Source organism: Notolepis coatsorum (assembly GCF_963971535.1).
Source record: "Notolepis coatsorum genome assembly, chromosome: 1".
NCBI lineage: Eukaryota > Metazoa > Chordata > Actinopteri > Aulopiformes > Paralepididae > Notolepis > Notolepis coatsorum.
In genome coordinates, this window is record NC_140165.1 from 195,270,234 (window position 1) to 195,290,539 (window position 20,306).

General features: G+C 43.1%; 1 protein-coding gene across 2 annotated transcripts in view; it reads left to right on the forward strand.

The window, feature by feature from the left end:
- The window catches only part of fchsd2 (FCH and double SH3 domains 2), a 376,153-nt gene that overhangs the window by 302,004 nt on the left and 53,843 nt on the right, over positions 1-20,306 (forward strand). The window contains exons 13-16 of one of the 2 annotated variants that reach the window (XM_084325412.1): positions 5,038-5,127; positions 5,216-5,278; positions 9,384-9,512; positions 15,327-15,410. In XM_084325412.1, coding sequence (XP_084181538.1) covers positions 5,038-5,127; positions 5,216-5,278; positions 9,384-9,512; positions 15,327-15,410 — 366 coding nt within the window. The remainder of the gene's footprint in view (positions 1-5,037; positions 5,128-5,215; positions 5,279-9,383; positions 9,513-15,326; positions 15,411-20,306) is intronic. The other variant, XM_084325413.1, reaches the window with a different exon arrangement.

Genomic DNA, 20,306 nt, shown 5'->3' on the forward strand with positions numbered 1-20,306 from the left:
GGGCAGGTGGCGCACGGAGATTACGTTCGTCACCAACACCGGGAGACACTAGGATTCGCCTGTTCGAATCCAGCTCCCGGCGTTGCTATCAGCTTGGCTGTCCTCTCACGCTGATACAATTGGCTGTATCAGGGGGTGGGAAGCTGAAGGGTGGGTCCTGGGCGTTGTGGACAGCGACCCCTGCAGTTCGGTCGGGGCGCCTGCTCAGCGAGGGTTGGATCTGAGGAGAGATAGTGTGGCCTCCCACACGCTACACTCTCCCCGGTGAGAACCTGCGCGGCCAGGTTGGCCTGCCCCAGGCTGCACATGCGTCGGAGGAAAGCATGTGACAGTCTCCGGTCTCCCGGACCAACAGTAGGGGAAAGTACGCAACAACCAGGAAGGGTGGGATGGGAGAAAAATCGGGAAAAAGGAGGGGAAGAAAGATAATAATAAAAAAAAAAGAAAAATTACCTGAAATTATTCCGTTTTGGGGGGGGGGGGGGGGGGGGGACCCTGGGACCCTGCATATATCGGTATCGGTTGATATCGGTTGATATCGGTATCGGAAATGAAGAGTTGGACAATATTGGTATATCGGTATCGGTAAAAAAGCCAATATCGAGCATCCCTACTAAAAACGTTGCCGTTTCTCGCCTTTACACCTTACTATTTGGAAATCAAATCTATTATCGTATTATGTTTCATCATGAATGCATGAAAGGGTGGGGGGGGGGGGGGGGGGTCGTTTTTTGATGCTTTGATCGTCACCAACGGCATACGTTGTGGAGTAACGTTACACACATATGTTGTGATCGAGGTGAAGTCATGATCGGATCACAGCAGGGTTGATATCATATAGCCCTTACCTTCACTAGGATGTACCCCAAAAAGAATATTCCAATTATCTGATTGCGAGTCCCAGTATTGGTGTCGATCGTGTCGCCAACATAATCCACCACACATCATGCATGGGGAGCATTTCACGCTTCTCAATCTGATCGGGACAACCGCTCCACTTGCCCGACAAAGAAAAGTCCGACCGGAGACTTTTGATCGACGCACAGGCCAAGATACTGGGTGCTCAAAGGGTGCTCGATACTGCCACCTGGGTGGATGCAGCCGGTATTGCACTTTGGCATTCTCAGGATGATTCCCCATGTTAACCCCGAGTCCGTGTGCCTGTAATGAATGGAAATATCGAATAAAAGAAATAACAATGAAAACCCGACTATACTCTGGTCTGGCGCTGAGCGGTTCGCGAGTTAACCAGACTTTACTCGGGTCTGGCGCTGATTGAGTTAAAGAGTGTACATGGGTGGGGTTTAGATGCATCATTGTTTTTAACAGACTGTATTTTTGAGACTGAATGTAAACACATTGTCACCTTTTTATAAAGGACTGTTTAGAGCCTGGACTATTTTTTATTGGTGCAGGATGGAGCCTACAACATCACTGTTTTGGCAGGAGTCTTTAATCCAGGGGTCAGGTTGGAAATTCAAGGAAACAGTAGGCCTGGTCTCCAACAGAGACTGTGCTCAGCTGAGACTTTACAACTGAAGCACATAGTGGATGTGCCAGGTCCAAGGCTTTACGACACAGAGGCAGTGTCTTCGCTACTGGGCTTGAGGTCAAGTCGGCACACCAGAGACATTCCGAATGCTTGGCTAAATAGACTCACGAGCGAAGAACTGGACATGTTACAGGACTTGTACTGGATCTCCTCTCTGGTAAACAAGAATACCCTGAAGACTCTGGCAGGAGCACTCATTCAAGGGTACTACGACTATGCTTGCACCTCATGGTACCAAAGCACCTCAAAGGCGCTAAAAACTAAATTACAAACATCACAAAACAAACTGGTCAGACTACTGCTTGACCTTACTACTAGAACCCACCTCACCCCTGCCCACTTTGACAACCTAGGATGGCTTAGAGTAGACGACAGAGTACAGCAACTTGCAATGGGCCTGGTCTACAAGATGCACTACACCACTAAGGTACCCATGTACATGTCAAAATACTTCCCAAAGGTCAGTGAATACCACGACCACAACACCAGAGGGAGCTCCACAAATCATGTTAAACCCAGAATCGGCTCAAATAAGGGACTAAACACGTTTAGCAATTATGCCACAACAATGTGGAACGCCCTACCCACAGCTGTAAAGGAATGTGAATCACTACCCACCTTCAAAACCACTCTAAAAGAGCACCTACGGGAGACTGCAATTCGAAACTGGCCCCTGTAAATGTCCAAACCCAACCCCCTCCAATGTACAGTTTCCCCGCATACCCAACCCCCCCCCCCCCACCCCACCCACCCAACCACCTCCTATGTATAGTTTCCCCCCCCACCCCGCCTACCCAACCTCCTCCAATGTACAGTTTCTTCCCCCTCAAATGTATATACTCTCTTTTTAGACAATTTTTGTACTCACAAACAGTACTGTATATTTGTAGATCTGGTATGCCATACATGTATAGATGTAGCAGTACTGTCTATCTGTATGTCATGTATGTCATATATGTTATGATGAATTGAAAATGGGGGACCCTGATGTAAACAAGACGAAAGTCTTTCTCTGGTCTGCATCCCCTTAACAATTGTGTGTATTGAGCTGTACTGTATTGTACCCATTCTGCAATCTGTTAATACAATTTTCAATCAATCAAACTATGCTGTGGGGACTGAGGTGCCTGATAATAGGGATCCTTTCCCTCAGCTGGGCCTTGAAGTAGAGTTGACCGGTTTGACAGGGCCTTTGCTGGATTTTGTGAGGAAAAATTATTTTATTATGTAAACGGAAAAATGTTGTATAAATATTGTGTCGTTGCTTTAAATAAAAGGATGCTGAATGGGAGAAGGGACACTGTATGGAGAGAACAATTTGATGTGGCAGATGACTGTAAGCCAGTGTGGAGGGTGCGTTATAAAGCCCCACTGAATAAAAGGTCAGGTGACCTGCAGTGGAGGGTCTTGCAGGGAATGCTGGCAGTCAACAGTGTTGTCACAAAAATGAACACAGATGTATCCAACAAAGTGTCCTTTCTGTCAGTCACCAGAGACCGCTTTTCACTGTTACGCTCAATGTGGGAGACTGCAGGTGCTTTTTGGTGCTTTACAAGCTATTTTTATAACTTTGTAGTGGGACAAGCCAAGTTGTGCATATATAAAAGTAGGAAAAACTGTATGGAAAATGGTTCAGGGGCAGACTTGATTCCTCTGTTCATTGTGAAAGCGAGAATCAGAGTGGACTTCAGGTTTTTTCTTCTGATGAAGAATGTAGAATGTAGTCACTTTAAAAATAGTATAGTAACAGTGTATTGCACTACCAAGGGACCTAGCATGTCCTTCATGCTCTGTAAATAACTATGTACAAATACCGTGATGTCCCACTATGTTACCTGTTTATTGCACAATGTTGTCTATTGGTACTACTGTATTGCACATCGTTGCGGGCAAGACCACCCGCATTTCATTGTATACTTGTATGCCGTGACAAATAAAACTCTTGACTTGACTTGACTTGACTAGAAGAGTTTATTTCAAGGTGGTGCTATAATGAAGCCATTTGTTCAGTCATTGAGGAAGAACTGGTTTTTAATAAAGTTTTTGCATAGTTTTTAATGTTGTCGAGTCTGTGATGGTTGATACAAATAGATATTTGTATTGATGATTTGTTAAAAATCTCCTTATCTCTCTTCTCTATCTTTCCTCTTCTCTCATCTTCTCTTATCTCCTCTCCTATCCTCTTCTCTCCACAACTCTCATTTTATCTTCTCTTCTCCTTTCATCTCCTCTCCTAATCTCTCCTCTCCCCTCCTCTGCTCTCTTATTATCTCCTCTCTTCTTATCTCCTCTTCTCTCATATCCTCTTGTCTTTTCTTCTCTCATCTCCTCTTCTCTCATATTCTATTATCTCCTCTTCTCTCCTCACTTCTCTTCTCACCTCTCCTCTCCTCTCAACTTCTCTCCTCTCATGTCCCTCCTCTTCTATCCTCATATTCTCTCCTCTTCCCTTTTCTTTTCTTCTCTCATCTCCTCTTCACTCCTCTTCCCTTCTCTCATCTCTTTCGATACTATTCTCTCTTTTCCTCTTCTTGTCTCTCATCTTCTCTCCTCTCCCCTCTCTTCTCTCCACTTCTCTCCTCTCATCTCCTCTTCTGTCATATCCTCTTATATTTTCTTCTATCATCTCCTCTTCTCTCCTCTTCTCCCCACCCTCCTCTTCTCTCATCTCCTCTTCTATTCTCTTCTATTCTCTCCCCTCCTCTTCTGTTCTCTCATCTCCTCTCCTCTCATTCCATCTCCCCACCCTCCTATTCTCACCCCCTCTCTTCTCTCATCTTCTCTTCTCTCCCATTCTCTCATCTTCTATCCTATCCCCTCATCTTCTCTTCTCTCCTCTTCTCTCATTTCCTCTTCTCTCCTCTGCTCCCCCCTCCCCCACCCTCCTCTTCTCTCATCTCCTCTTCTCTCCTCTCCCCTCCTCTTCTTTTCTCTCATCTCCTATTCTGTTCTCTCCTCTACCCTTTTATCCTTTCCTCTCCCCTCTCATCTCCCCCACCCTAATCTTCTCTCCCCCTCTCTTCTCTTCTCTTCTCTTCTCTCCTCTTCTCTCATCTCCTCTTCTCTCCCCTCTCCCCACCTCCTCTTCTCTCATCTCTTCTCTCCTCTCCCCTCCTCTTTTTTCTATCATCTCCTCTTCTCTCCTCTCTTCTTTTCTCCTTTCCTCATCACCCCCTCGTTTCTCCCCCTCTCTTCTCTCATCTCATCTTCTCTTCTCCCATTTAATCTCCCCTCTCCTCTCCCACACCCCTATTCTCTCCTCTTCTCTCCTCTCCTCTTCTCTCCTCTCCTCTTCTCTTATCTCCTTTCCCCTCCTCTCCCCTCCTCTCCACCCATCTCTTCTCTCCTTCCCTCTCCCCTCTCCTCTCCCCACCCCCCTCTTCTCTCATCTTCTCTCCTCTCCCCTGTTCGTCTATTTTCTTCTCTTTTCTCCTCTTATTTCTTCTCTTCTCCTCTCCTCTTCTCTTCTCCTCTCCTCCTTTCAGATTTTAAAGTTGAAGGCAGAGGCGAGGTTAGACCTTCTAAGACAGGCTGGTGTTGCTGTGGATACTTGGCTGAAGAGTGCCATGAACCAGGTACGTGTGTGTGTGTTTGTGTGTGTGTATACATATATATATATGTGTGTGTGTGTGTGTGCGTTTGTAAACATTCTCTGTGTTGCAGGTAATGGAGGAGCTGGAGAATGAACACTGGGTGGACTACACTACCCATGACCCCTCACTCTTGGTGAGACTCCTCCCCTCACCATAATCACCACACTACGTTATGATGCGACTGGCATGTTGGAATCACTTTGTTGAAAATGTATTCGTGTACAAACAACCTACCATGATACCATGGCCATTGGTTAAACACATCATGAGAATACTATAAATGGACCATGTCTTAACCCTTATCTAGCCAAGGAAGACTGACTGAATACAGTTCTACTTTCAAACCCTATCTTAACTACCCTAGTAGTATTTGAATCCTAGCTTAACTACCTTAGCGGTTGTACATCTGTGTACATCTGTGTACATCTGTTTAATATCAGTCTTCGCTGTGGTAAATCAATTTAATGGGAGACTTAGCTGTGATAAATGAGTTAAATAAGAGTCTTAGCTGTGGTAAATCAATTTAACTCAATCAGCGCCAGACCCGATGATAGTCGGGTTATCTCGCCATGCGGGTTTTCATCGTTATTTCTTTTATTCAATATTTCCATTCATTACAGGCACACAGACTCGGGGTTAACATGGGGAATCATCCTGAGAATGCCAATGTGCAATACCGGCCGCATCCACCCAGGTGGCAGTATCGAGCACCCTCTGAAACATTATATCTTGGCCTGTGCGTCGATCAAAAGTCTCCGGTCTGACTTTTCTTTGTCGGGCAAGTGGAGCGGTTGTCTCGATCAGATTGAGAAGCATCAAATGCTCCCGATACATGATGTGTGGCGGATTATGTTGGCGACACAATCGACAACATATGTGTGTAACGTTACTCCACAACGTATGCCGTTGGTGACGATCAAAGCATCAAAAACGACCCCCCCCCCTTTCATTCATTCATGAGGAAACATAATACCGATAATATAGATTTGATTTCGAAATAGTAGCGTGTACAGGCGAGAAACGGCAACGCTTTTAGTGAAATGCACGTATTGCTGCATAGCGTCGTTTTCTGGGATTAGACAGGATAACTCTACAACTATACTTATATTCACCACGGTATAAAACGGGAATGTATGGATGCATTTTTTTTTTTTCACATATTGAACGATAGATAGCCGATGGGCCATAGTATTGTATCCATAGCTATAATATAGTTATAGACCTGCAAACACCGCCACTTATTCCTATCTCTTAGAGCTTGGCGTGGTAAGTACAAACGATGCTCAACTGCGTGGCATCCATTGAGTTAATGAGTCTTAGCTGTCATAAATCAGTTTAATAGCAATCTTAGCTGTGGTAAACCAGTTTCATAGCAGTCTTAGCTGTGGTAAATGTGTTTCATGGGAGTCTTAGCTGTGGTAAATCAGTTTAATGGGAATCTTAGCTGTGATCAATCAGTTTAATAATAGTCTTAGCTTTGATCAAGACGTTTATAGCAGTCTTAGTTGTGATTAATCAGATTAGTAGTAGTTTCAAGTTTCAAGTTTCAAGTTTCTTTAATAGTTGTCATACAGAAGTACAGAATACTTTTGTACAAAATGCTTCTTACTGTTGCGCTCCAGAGACTGTGCATGACAAGATAAGTATGAAATAAAAACATAGTAAAAATTAGAAGAAAAAAAAAAAGAGGTCACAGTGTTCAGTTTAGACATATGTACAATGTTCGTAGACGTAGTTACCATACAATATACAATACTGTGCAGTGTACTAATATACAATACTATATAGTGCAAGGCATAAATGGACGAGGTGCAGTTTAGGTACAATTCACAGTAGGTGTACGAGTTGTAGTGCAAATCCTTTATCAATAAATATAAAGTGTAAGTGTGTTTGTGTGATCTAAAGTGTGGAGAGTGGGTGCTGCAGTGTGTTGTTTGTTTGAGTGAGTGTGTGTGTGCGTGTGGGTGTGTGTGCTGTGTGCATTTGATGGTTGTTGCATAGTGATTATTGTTCGTTTAGCGATTATTGTTCGTTTAGCAGCCTGATGGCCTGGGGATAGAAGCTCCTTCTGAGTCTTTCTAGCCACAGTAGTCCTAGCTGTGGTAAATCAGTTTCATAGCAGTCTTAATAGTCTTATATTAGTTGTGTAAATCAGTTTAATAGCAGTCTTAGCTGTGGTAAATCTGTTTAATGGGAGTCTTAGCTGTGATGAATCTGTTTAATATGAGTCTTAGCTGTGATGAATCTGTTTAATATGAGTCTTAGCTGTGATGAATCTGTTCAATATGAGTCTTAGCTGTGATCATAGCAGTCTTAGTTATGATAAATCTTAGCTGTGGTAAAATAGTTTCATAGCAGTCTTAGTTATGATAAATCTTAGCTGTGGTAAAATAGTTTCATAGCAGTTTTAGCTGTGGTAAATCAGTTTAAAAGCAGTCTTAGATTTGGTCAATCAGTTTAAGAGGAGTCTTAGCTGTGTACATTAGTTTAATAGGAGTCTTAGCTGTGGCAAATCAGTTTAATAGCAGGTGTAGCTGTGGTAAATCAGTTTCATAGGATTCTTAGTTGAGGTTAATCAGTTTAATAGGAGTCTTAGCTGTGATAAATCAGATTAGTAGGTGTCTTAGCTGTGGTAAATTATTTAAACAGCAGTCTTAGCTGTGGTAAATGTGTTCAATAGGAGTCTTAGCCATGGTAAATCAGTTTAATAGGAGTCTTGGTTGTGTAAATCAGTTTAATAGGAGTCTTAGCTCAGTCATTTGTCTCACATATGCGCACACACACACCCCTCATATGCACTCACATACACGTACAATATGTACATACACAAACAAATATGTACAGTATGTACACATACATACACACACACACACACACCTGTTTTTCTGCGCTGGTGTAGAGTTTACTGTGTCAACACAGATCTGATGACTCAGTTTATCAGGCACACAGTGACTTAGTACACACACACACACACACACACACACACACACACACACACACACACACACACACACACACACACACACACACACACACACACACACACACACACACACACACACACACACACACACACACACACACACACACACACACACACACACACACACACACACACACACACGCGCACACACACACACACACACACACACACACACACACACACACACACACACACACACACACAGTCACACTGTATTGTTGTGACCAGGTCAGATTTCTTTGTCTCATGGATCTTTCTACTATTTGGTTCATGTGCTCCACCTGTCAGCCAATCAGCTTCCCTGGAGGACAGGGGAGGGTGGGGCCAAACCAGATGAAACCCTGGAGCTTTTATACCTGTCAGTAGGAGTCACACCAATGGAGAGAGAGAGAGAGAGAGAGAGAGAGAGAGAGAGAGAGAGAGAGAGAGAGAGAGAGAGAGAGAGAGAGAGAGAGAGAGAGAGAGAGAGAGAGAGAGAGAGAGAGAGAGAGAGAGAGAGAGAGAGAGAGAGAGAGAGAGAGAGAGAGAAGAGGGGGCACTGAATATATATATATACAGATATAGAGAGGGAGAGACAGACAGACAGACAGAGAGAGACAGAAAGAGAGAGAGAGACAGAAAGAGAGAGAGAGAGACACAGAGAGAGGCATACACAGAGAGAGGCATACACAGAGAGAGAGACTGAGAGAGAGAGTGGGGACAGCAGCTGGACCTGGACAGTGTTGGAACATTCAGTCCTATCACCTAAAGGAGAGTAAGTGATTATCTGCTTCAACTGTAATTAGTTTGATGATAAAAGGGTTGATGAGATGTTTTAGTGAACCAGGCAGCTGGATCAGCTCAGTCCACTCTGTGTTGTCAGTCTCCCACTAGGCCATCTAGTTAAGACCTGTATTAACATATTAACATATACAGCAACTGACTGTATCAACAGTACACGTTTTATTTAACCTTGTAGTACTACAGAAGTTTGTACTGGTTTCTAAAGCTTGACCTTTGTTTGTGTGGGTGTGCACTTTGGGTGTGCTTTTGCCGGTGTGTGTCTGTCTGTCTGTCTGTCTGTCTGTCTGTCTGTCTGTCTGTCTGTCTGTCTGTCTGTCTGTCTGTCTGTCTGTCTGTCTGTCTGTCTGTCTGTCTGTCTGTCTGTCTGTCTGTCTGTCTGTCTGTCTGTCTGTCTGTCTGTCTGTCTGTCTGTCTGTCTGTCTGTCTGTGCGTGCGTGCGTGCGTGTGTGTGTGTGTGTGTGTGTGTGTGCAGGGTAAGGTGGAGCGTGAGGAAGGTGAGGAGTGTGAGGAGAACATGGAGGTTTTTGACGACAGCAGCTCCAGTCCCTCTGGAACCCCGAGAAGCTACCCTTTCACCTGCAAGGTCCTCTACTCATATAAGGTACTTAACCCTAAAAACACAGTCTTATTTAACCAGGCTAGTAGACTATAAGAGCACATTCTTATTTAACCTCTTAAGCATACCCCCCCATTAGGCGGCTGGGTGGCGCAGCGGTCTAAACGCTCGTCACCAACGCGTGAGACACCGGTATCGAATCCGGCTGTCAGCGTTGCCTCCGGCTTGGGCCGGCCGTCATACTGACTCAATTGGCAGAGTCAGTGGGAGGGGAGTCGATGGGTGGTAATCCGGTCGTTGTAAACAGCGACTCCTACAGGTCGGTCAGGGCGCCTGCACAGCAAGGACAGGAGATGTCGAGGGTAGTGTGAGCCTCCCACACGTTACACCTCGCCAATGAGAGTCCGCGCTGGCAGGTGAAAAGAAGTGGCTGGCTGACTCTGCATGTATCGGAGGGGACGCGTCTATTCTTATCCGCGTTATTTTTTTCCGTAGCCGCATTTTGCGGAGACGCTCTCTGATTGGCCACTTCATGTGACATGTGCGCCCAATCGTGTGACGCCTGTTTCTACACCGGTTAAGCTTAGGCACTCTTTCGAAGTTGGTTAAGGTTAGAGTTTGTCTTAGAGCAGGGCGATAGAACACCAGCCCTGATTACAAACTCTAACCTTAACCAACTTCGAAAGAGTCGCTTTAAGCTTAACCAGTGATAAACTAGGCGTTAGGTAGTTTGCAGGCTGTTAGACCCGGAAATGGGCAAAGACACAGCTCGTCAAGCAATTGGGCGCACATGTCAGTGGCCAATCAGAGAGCGTCAGTTAGTGGCCAATCAGAGAGCGTCTCCGCAAAATGCGGCTACGGAAAAAAACAACGCTTCTTATCCTAACGGATTTATGCTTCCGCGTTTGTGTTTTGCCCTCTGATTGGCCACTGACGTTTCTGGTCACGCCAATCGTGTGACGGCAAGTTCTTTTGCCGGTTAAGCTTAGGCACTCTTTCGAAGTTGGTTAAGGTTAGAGTTTGTCTTAGAGCAGGGGGCGATAGAACGCCAGCCCTGATTCCAAACTCTAACCATAACCAACTTCGAAAGAGTCGCCTAAGCTTAACCAGTGATAAACTAGGCGTTAGGTAGTTTGCTGCTTGTCGAGGCGGAAATGGGCGCGTCACGCGATTGGGCGCACATGTCACATGACCAGAAACGTCAGTGGCCAATCAGATCGCACCAGAAACGGCAGTGGCCAATCAGATTCGCAAAACGCGAACGCGGAAGCATAAATCCGTTAGGATAAGAATAGATGCGGAGGGGACATGCGATATATTCTTCAACCCTCCCTACGACGACCATCACATGCGAGCAATGATCAAGACAGGGGAGGGGGGAATTGGCACGACTAAATTGGGATGGGAGAAAAACAGAAAAAGAAGGAGAAAAAGTGGATAAAAAAAGCATACCCCCCATTTTGCAGAAAACAAAAGGGTCTCTTTTGAAAGGTAACATTCTGAAGTAGCTGACACAATAAAGAGAAATCACTTCGAGTGCTAATGTATTAGAGAAACAGAGGTTTGAACACACTGAAATAAAATATTTTCTCCTTACTTTTGTGTTGACTTGTTGCCAGATGCCTGTTTTTGGGTTCCAGATGAGAGGTAGGAGCTGGAAAACATAACGGTTCCATAGCCTGAAGTCTTATAGTCATACAGTCCAAAGTTTATAAAAATCCCATAATTATCCAAAATGGCCGTCCACTTCAATTAATTCAGACGTGCAAGTTAGGACAAAGGACTTCTTCGTCACCTTCCCCCACTCTCACCCGCTTGTCTGGAATTGCTTTTGGAGCAGACGCTTCTTGGCTATAACGGTGGTCAATAATTTTCGCCATCAGTGGTGACTGGTCAGTTCGGGACCGTATACAGTCGGATGTGGTCACTTGACGGAGCGGCCTGTCAAATGACGCTCGCCGGATGTTTTGTCTTGTAACTCGAGAATGGAATCACACAATAGGTTGAGTGGGGTGACGATCGAAAGGCAGCAAATTCAACTTTCCAACAATGTATTGGTTGAATGGCCGTTCGGACGAGTGACCACGTCCGGTTGTGCACGGTCCTTAACTGACCGGTCACCGTCTGCTCCGAAAACTATCCCAGACCGGCGCTCAGAGTGGGGGAAGGTGAAACAAGAAGACGAAGAAGTCCATTGTTTTGACGAGAGCCTCTGAATGATTGGAAGCGGACGGCCATTTTGGATAATCATGGAGAACTTTTACTGGTACACACATTACAAAAACCTTTGTAAAACATACATTTTCCGTGGGGATTTTTATAAACTGTGGACCTGTACTACATAAGACTTCAGGCTATGGAACCATTATGTTTTCCAGCTCCTACCTCTCAGCCGGAACTCAAAAACAGGCATATGGCAACCAGTAAACAGAAATGAGAGTACACAAAACTTTTACTTCAGTGTGTTCAAACCTCTGTTACTCTATTTCATTAGCACTCAAAGTGATCTTTATTGTGTAAGAAACTTCGGAATGTTACCTTTCAAAAGAGACCAGACTCGTACATGTGCTATAAGTATAAAGTATAATAAATAGCAGATTACTTTGGGTATGCAATCATCAAAAAAAATAAAGAAAACTAGCCCCATTTTTGCCCGATCCTTAAGAGGTTAACCAGGCTAGTTAACTAAGAACACGTTCTTAGTGTTGAACCTCATAACGTCCGATGGCCCTCATACGGGCCGCTGTGCCCATGTGCGGGATGTGCATGCTTTGGTTCTCGAGTTATAAGACGATATATCCGGCGAGCGTAATTTGACCGGCGAGCATCAAATGACCACCTCCGGTTCAAAACGGTCCTGAACTGACCAATCACCGCTGATGGCGAACATTTTTGACCACCATTGTAGCCAACAAGCTTCCGCTCCGAAAGAGACTGCAGCCGAGCGGGTGAGAGTGAGGGATGGTAGTGAAAGTTGAAGAAGAAGACCGTTGTTGTGACTGAAGCGTCAAGTCGATGGCCATCTTGGATAATCACGTTGTATTTTTCCCGTACACACTTTACCAAAACCTTTATCAAGCACTCATTTTTTTATGGATTTTTATGGAATTTGGACCTGTACTACATAAGACTTCAGGCTATGGACCCGTTATGTTTTCCAGCTACTACCTCTATGCTGGAACCCAAAAACAGGAATCTGGTGACAAAGTCAACACAAAAGTAAGGAGAAAATATTTCATTTCAAACCTCTATTTCTCTAATACATTAGCACTCAAAGTGATTATTCTTTATTGACTCAGCAACTTCAGAATGTTACCGTTCAAGCGAGACCAGACTCATGCATGTGCTATAAGTATAAAGTATAAAGCTAAGCTTTGCAAAAAAAGTATGCAAATTGCGTGAACAGCCATCTTGTATAATCACGCTGTATTTTTCCGGTACACACTTCACCAAAACCTTTCTCAAGCACAAATTCTTTCATGGATTTTTATCAAATTTGGACCTGTACTACAAAAGACTTCAGGCTATGGAACCGCAGTGTTTCCCAGCTACTACCTCTATGCTGGAACCCAAAAACAGGAATCTGGCGACAAGTCAACACAAAAGTAAGGAGAAAATATTTAATTTCAGTGTGTTCAAACCTCTATTTCTCTAATACATTAGCACTCAAAGTGATTCCTCTTTATTGACTCAGCAACTTTTGAATGTTACCTTTCAAAAGAGACCAGACTCATGCATGTGCTATAAGTATAAAGTATAAAGCTAAGCTTTGCAAAAAAGGTATGCAAATCGTGTGAACGGCCATCTTGTATAATCACACTGTATTTCTCCGGTACACACTTTACCGAAACCTTTCTCAAGCACAAATATTTGAATGGATTTTTATAAAAATTTGACCTGTACTACATAAGACTTCAGGCTATGGAACCGCAGTGTTTCCCAGCTACTACCTCTATGCTGGAACCCAAAAACAGGAATCTGGTGACAAGTCAACACAAAAGTAAGGAGAAAATATTTTATTTCAGTGTGTTCAAACCTCTGTTTCTCTAATACATTAGCACTCAAAGTGATTTTTCTTTATTGCAACTTCAGAATGTTACCTTTCAAAAGAGAGATTATAAAGTTTAAAGCTAAGCTTTGCAAAAAAAGTATGCAAATCGCTTTTGTTTTCTGCAAAATGGGGGGTGTGCTTAACCTCTTAAGCCCTAGCCCTATTTTCTGAAAATCCGCCTAAAATACATACCTAAGTAAATGGAAGATTGCTCCACTTCTACAAGGTCCATTAGCATGTTCTTGGTATCTAGGGACATCTAAGGATCTCTGGGAATGTATTCCCAGTGTCCGAAATATTGTGTCTGTTACTAGGCTTGAGTAAATTATAATGAACCAAAGGAGAATATCAATAATTTTTCTTTTTCTTTCATCTTTGATGGTGAATAACACCATGCTAAAATTGAACAGACATGAACAATCTACTGAGCTCATTCCTTCTTGAGATCACGTGTACAAAAGCAAATTAATAAAGGGAAGATGATTAAACAGAAGGTTTTGTAGAAACAGTACTGAATTCTGCCATCCGGACACATGCAATTTGAAATATGATTATATAATATAGAATATCAGGGCTATAAATGACCTTATTATGGCCAAGTCGCACATCTAAGGATTGGGCCAAATCTCCCCTTTCCAATGGCAGAGTTCAATCTGGATTTAGTATCACCAGGCGTGATTCACAAACCGTGAATGAAATCTCAGTTACTTTTTTATAATGTACATTTCTCTGCCATATTTCATCAGATTGCAACGCTGTTTTTTGTTTAGTTTTTTGAAATTCTAAAACCCATCGAAAGCCTTGGGGCTCTTCTCTCAAAATACTACACTCAAGTTAGGCTGCGCCAAATCCTCGCGTCAATCCTTGCCTTTTTACGACTCGATGCCCTGAGATTTCTATATATATATTTCTAATATATCTCATATTTCACTTATAACACTTAAAACCATTGGTAAACAAACGTAGTGCTGAAAATATACACTTTGCCTGCTGTTTTGACAGGGTTAGGGTCTTTGCTCTTGGCTACATTTGGAGAAAAAAAACGCAAAATTAATTCATACATTCTGTAGAGATGGATTTATGGCGTGATGTCATTCTTGGTCCGGTACCATACCGCTCGGGCTTAAGAGGTTAAGATAACGAAGGACAGAAAAGCTGTCTGTTTCGTTCAATCTGGGCCAGTTTGATGAGATAGCACAGAGAGGGGACCGGGAGAGAGCTTTGCACAGAGAGAGAGCACGGGGAGAGAGAAGAGTCATTATGCTTAGCTAAATCTTTCATTTAATTTATCTAATCTGAAGACTTTCTATTTGCATTTCATTCTGTTTAGAATCCTCTGTAGTTAAATATTCTAATTGAACTGGACCGTGTAAGGTTTTGTTCATCTTGCTCCGGAAAAATTGTGATTGATCCAGACTTAGGGTGGAATGGCAGGAATTCCATCGTTATCAAGAGGCCTCATAAAAAACACACAACGCAGAGACAAGAATCATAGAGGCAATCAAAAGATGGATATCGTAATATCTAACATCTCTCTCTGTCTCTATTGCTCTCTCTCTGTCTCTATCTCTGTTTCTCTCTCTTTCTGTGTATGTGACTCTCTGTCTCTCTGTCTCTTGCTGTCTTCTCTCTATCTGTGTCTCTCTATTTCTGTTTCTTTCTCTGTGTCTCTCTCTCTGTCTTTCTCTTTGGTTCTCTCTCTGTCTCCCTCTCTCTCTCTGTCTGTCTCTCTATCCCTCTCTCTGTCTGTGTGTGTGTGTCTGTCTCTCTTTCTCTGTCTCTCTCTTTCTCTGTCTCTCTATTTCTAGGCATCTCAGTCAGATGAGTTGACTATAGATGAACAGGAGATGCTGGAGGTCATCGAGGATGGAGACATGGAGGACTGGGTTAAGGTGATGTAACACACACACACACACAGTAGGGGTGTAACGGTACACAGAAGCCACGGTTCGGTACGTACCTCGGTTTTGGGGTCACAGTTCGGTACGAGTTCGGTACAACAGGAAACAAATATTTATAATGATTATTATATTATTATATATTTATAATAATTATTATAATTATTATTATTAAATAGAATACATTTTTATTAAAGGGGACATGCATTATAAATAGCCTTTTCCAGTGTTTAGCATGTTTTCCTAGCAATTGGGGATTATATCAATGTGGTCTGTGTCATTAATTATCATATTGACTCATCAGTCTAGTCTCGAGTTCACGAGATCCTCCCTCACTCAACTAAGCTGTTCTGATTTGACGGTATTGCTGATGTGAATAGGGTACTGATTTGCATAACTAACGCCCCCTCTATGGTTGACAGCGACAGCAGAGTGAGTGGAAATATCTTCACTTCCTCAAACAGAGCGAGGCAGAGAGAGAACGAGCGAGCGAGAGAGAGGGAGAGAGAGAGATAGAGAGGGAGAGAGAGAGAGGAGCTTCTGTCGGGGAAACAAACACACACGCATTTTACACGCATTTGACGCGCGGGGCTTCTCCCTGGTAGAGAGAGAGAGAGAGAGAGAGGGACCGCAGTGCAGGAGTGTGTGAAACACAAACACACGCATTTTACACACAACCTGACGCGCAGGGCTTCTCCCTGATAGAGAGAGAGAGAGAGAGAGAGAGAGAGAGAGAGAGAGAGAGAGAGAGAGGGACCGCGGCGCAGCTGTGAGGGGAGAGTAGCACAGAAGAAAGTTTGTGTGTGTGTGTCTTTCCATTGGTTAACATTATTAGGTGAACAAGAAAACATTTTCAGCCTATTGTAATGACCCTGCTGTGTTACAAAATTCATTCATGGTTTTGTTTCAGTGACACCTGTAGTAAGGGGGAGGGGAGTGCACGTTAATTTGTTCTGTCGGCATGTCATCATGCCTTTACAAGTTTCAACTTTTTATTCATCATCTAAATGTGGCAATACAAGTTTGATATTCAACGTTAAATGAATGACTTTCTGTCATTCATTCCGGAGGAATGGAAAGCGAACATGACAATAACAATTTATAAAAGGGAAAGGAGATGCACTTGAATGTGGAAAGTACAGAGGAGTTAGACTGCTGGAACATGGAATGAAGGTTTTTAACATGGAATGAAGGTTTTTGAGAGGGTGTTGGAGGAAAGGCTGAGAAGATTGATACATGTGGACAGGAGACAGTGTGGATTTTGCCCAGGAAGATCAAACAACCGATGCAAATTTTTTGTATTTAGGCAGATGCAGGAAAAGTATAGAGAGAATAAAAAGAGATTATATCACGTTTTTGTAGATCTGGAAAAGGCATTTGACAAAATACCAAGGACTGCTATAGAATGGGCGCTTAGGAGACAGAAGATATCAGAGATGTCACAATTGGTGGTGAGGACAGGACCCAAATGCAGACAGGGAGGTGAGGTTTTCAGTCCAGTTAGTAATACACGAAACAAGGGATAAACGTAACATAAACACACACTCTAACTAACAAGGGGAACACTTACTGAACGAGGCAGTGGAGACAAGGAATAAATAGCAAACGACACGATACGATATCCAGAACACGAGAACAAACGACATCTAGGAAACTAGCACTAATGACATCCAGGGAACAATGACAATGAACGCACACAGAGACCAGGAAACATGGCACTTGAATACGTAAGGGATAATGTATAGCTACGAGGTCATTGTCGCAAAATAATTGACCGACACGGAGTTTAAAATACCGAAAAACTGTAAAAATTAATTTTACAAAATCGACAAGACGAGATCAAATGCAGACGCAGTTGTTCTGTGGCTCTGTCAGCCCAAATAAAGTGATTATTATTATCGCCGGCAGCCCGGCAGGTGTGTCTAATTGCACTGAAACAGTGTGTGTCAGTGGGGCTTGATTGTGAATAGCTGCGCACAGCGGTCATTATTGTTCCACAGAGGTCCGTTATCGAGTAATATCGGACCTCTGACGAGCGCTATTGACCAATCACAAGCAAGCATTTCGGCGAATGTGAAAACGCCATGTAATAAACATGGATAATTGACATGAGACACACTAGGGCTGATTATAACAAGAGACACCTGGGAGGGGAAACAGACTGACAAGGACTACAAGGAACTACAACTATGGAAGACAAGACACACATGGGACCGAACAGTCAGACTATAGACTAAGACTAAACAGATAACCAGTGATGGGAATAACGGCGCTATAAGTAATGGCGTTACTAACGGCATTAGTTTTTTCAGTAACTAGTAATCTAACGGATTACTCTTCCAATCTCAATAACGCCATTACCGTTACTGCAAATAAATGCGGTGCGTTACTATGAATGAACCTGTTTCTTTCATCAGACAGATATCTGCGCTGAGGGGCAATATGTTCTTCCTTGTTTAGGGCGCAAATTCTCCACTCATCTCCTCTGCAAGCACTGCTCCACTGTGTGTGTCTGTCTACTCTGGTCCAATCACATTCAGCGTCCCGTCAGCGTGTCTCCCCCCACCCACAGTCTGCGAATCAGAGCAGAGTAGGGCGGGTCTTCACGGAATGCATGTTGTCTTTCAGCGGGGCGAGTCAGAGCGAGTTGACAGCGCATTGACAGGTAGTCTAATCTGCGTGTACTGTAGCTAGTAACCTCATTCCCAGTTGTAGCCTAGTTTCGCCAGCAGGCAGTTAGTAGAAAAATGTGGCATGTTCAAAGAAAGTAAAAGAAAAGTCGACAGTGAAAATCGCTGCAATTCAAAGCTGCATGGACTAAAAAATATGCGTGCATGCATCCTCCCAGAAAGCTGCATGGACTAAAAAATATGCGTGCATGCATCCTCCCAGCACCAAGAAACGGTAGCTCTTGTGAAGAGTGGCAATATGAAACGCCACTATGAAACAAAACAGTTATTTTGATGCAGCCTTTCCTCAGAATTCAGTGCTAAGAACCACAAAAATAAATGGAATGAAATCATATCAAGCTGCAAGCAGAATTATTGTTAAAAAAATGCACATGCATTTCCATAGCTGTGGATGAGTCCACTGACACCACTGAGACTGCTCAGTTGCTGGTGTTTGTGAGGTTTTAGTGAGTTTGTTTGTGAGAAGATTGGATCAGTTGTACTTTTTTTTGGAATACTTTAAACCCTTTTTTTGTGGAATATTTGATGTGGCCCAGCCTCACCCAGACTCTACCTCCAGCGGCCCCCAGGTAAATTGAGTTTGAGACCCCTGGTTTAGAATGATTCGATTAGATTCTTATATCTGTATGTTGTGTATGTCATAAATGTCATGAATTGAAAATGGGGGACCCTGATGTAAACAAGGCGAAAGTCTTTCTCTGATCTGCATCCCCTTAACAATTGTGTGTATTGAGCCGTACTGCTGTACCCATTCTGCAATCTGTTAATTAAAATGTTCAATCAATCAGTATATATTTGTTAGTTATTTTTGGTATAGTGCTTAACAAGCATAATTTAATGTTGCCCAGTTGTGGCCTGTTGAGGGGCAATACATATCAAAAGTTCCAAAACATCTATTGTATTTGTATGATCCACTATATAAACATAGTAATTATAATATCTACATACATGGCATTTGATTGGAGGCTAGTCTCACTTTGTCCCACAGCAACATTAAAATAGTTTAGATTTGTGTATGTTGTTTATGTAAAAAAAATATATTGAAAGTAACGCAATAGTTACTTTCTGAAGTAACTAGTTACTTTTATAATTTGTAACTGAGTAAGTAATTTAGTTACTTTTTGGAAGAAGTAACTAGTAACTGTAACTAGTTACTTTTTAAAAGTAACTTGCCCAACACCAGATAACACAATACAAGACAAGAAGAATACTAAATCAAACAGGGGAACATGAAGGGCAAGAGGGAGACAGAGAGAGAGAGCCAGAGAGGGAGAACACAAAGGAACAGAGATACAATGAACAAACATAAAGAAATGGGGAATAGTCCATGAACAAGTGAGGGGAATAGTCCATGAACAGGTGGGGGAAAAAGTCCATGAATAGGTGGGGGGTAAAGTCCATGAATAGGTGGGGAGAATAGAGCTTGACCAGGCGGAACATTACAAGAGAGACTTGTGAGAGCTGTAATGTCATTGTATGTGGGAGCCACTTCAAGAGTTAAGACAGTGGCTGGAACATCGGAGGACTTTGACATTGGAGTGGGGGTGCACCAGGGTTCGGCTCTTCCCACTGCTCTTCATTACTGTAATGGAGGAAGCAACAAGGGATTCACAAGGAGAAGGACCTTGGGAGCTGCTTTATGCTGATGATCTATTGCTGTCAGCAGATTCAGAGGAAGAAGTGAGGAAAATGTTTGTTGAGTGGAGGGATGGAATGAAGAAGAAGGGAATGAAGATAAATATCGACAAGACAAAGGTAATGATAACAGTGAGTGAAGGAGAGAGGATTCAGTCAGGAAGATACCCATGTGGAGTCTGTGGAAGAGGAGTGGGAGTAAACTCTGTGCTGTGTAAAGAATGTGACAAATGGTGTCACCAAAGATGTTCAGGTTTGTAAAATCTGAGGGGAGTGAGGGATTTTAGATGCCCCACGTGTGAGAGAGAAGAGGAGGAGGTGGTTGGAGATGGTGGTCTAGTGGGGTTCCCAAAGTGTTCAGGCCGCGACCCCCAAAATAACTGTTTCAGAGAGCCGCGACCCCCACTATTATAGGAGGTAAAAAAAAAATTATAAGAAAAAAAATCGTATTAATGTTTTTTAAATATTTTTTTATTAAAGGAAATGTATGGTTGAAACATGCAAACGTTCAAACACACACACTAATAAGCATTGGATTGGAGGCCGGACTGGGGAAATCATTCAG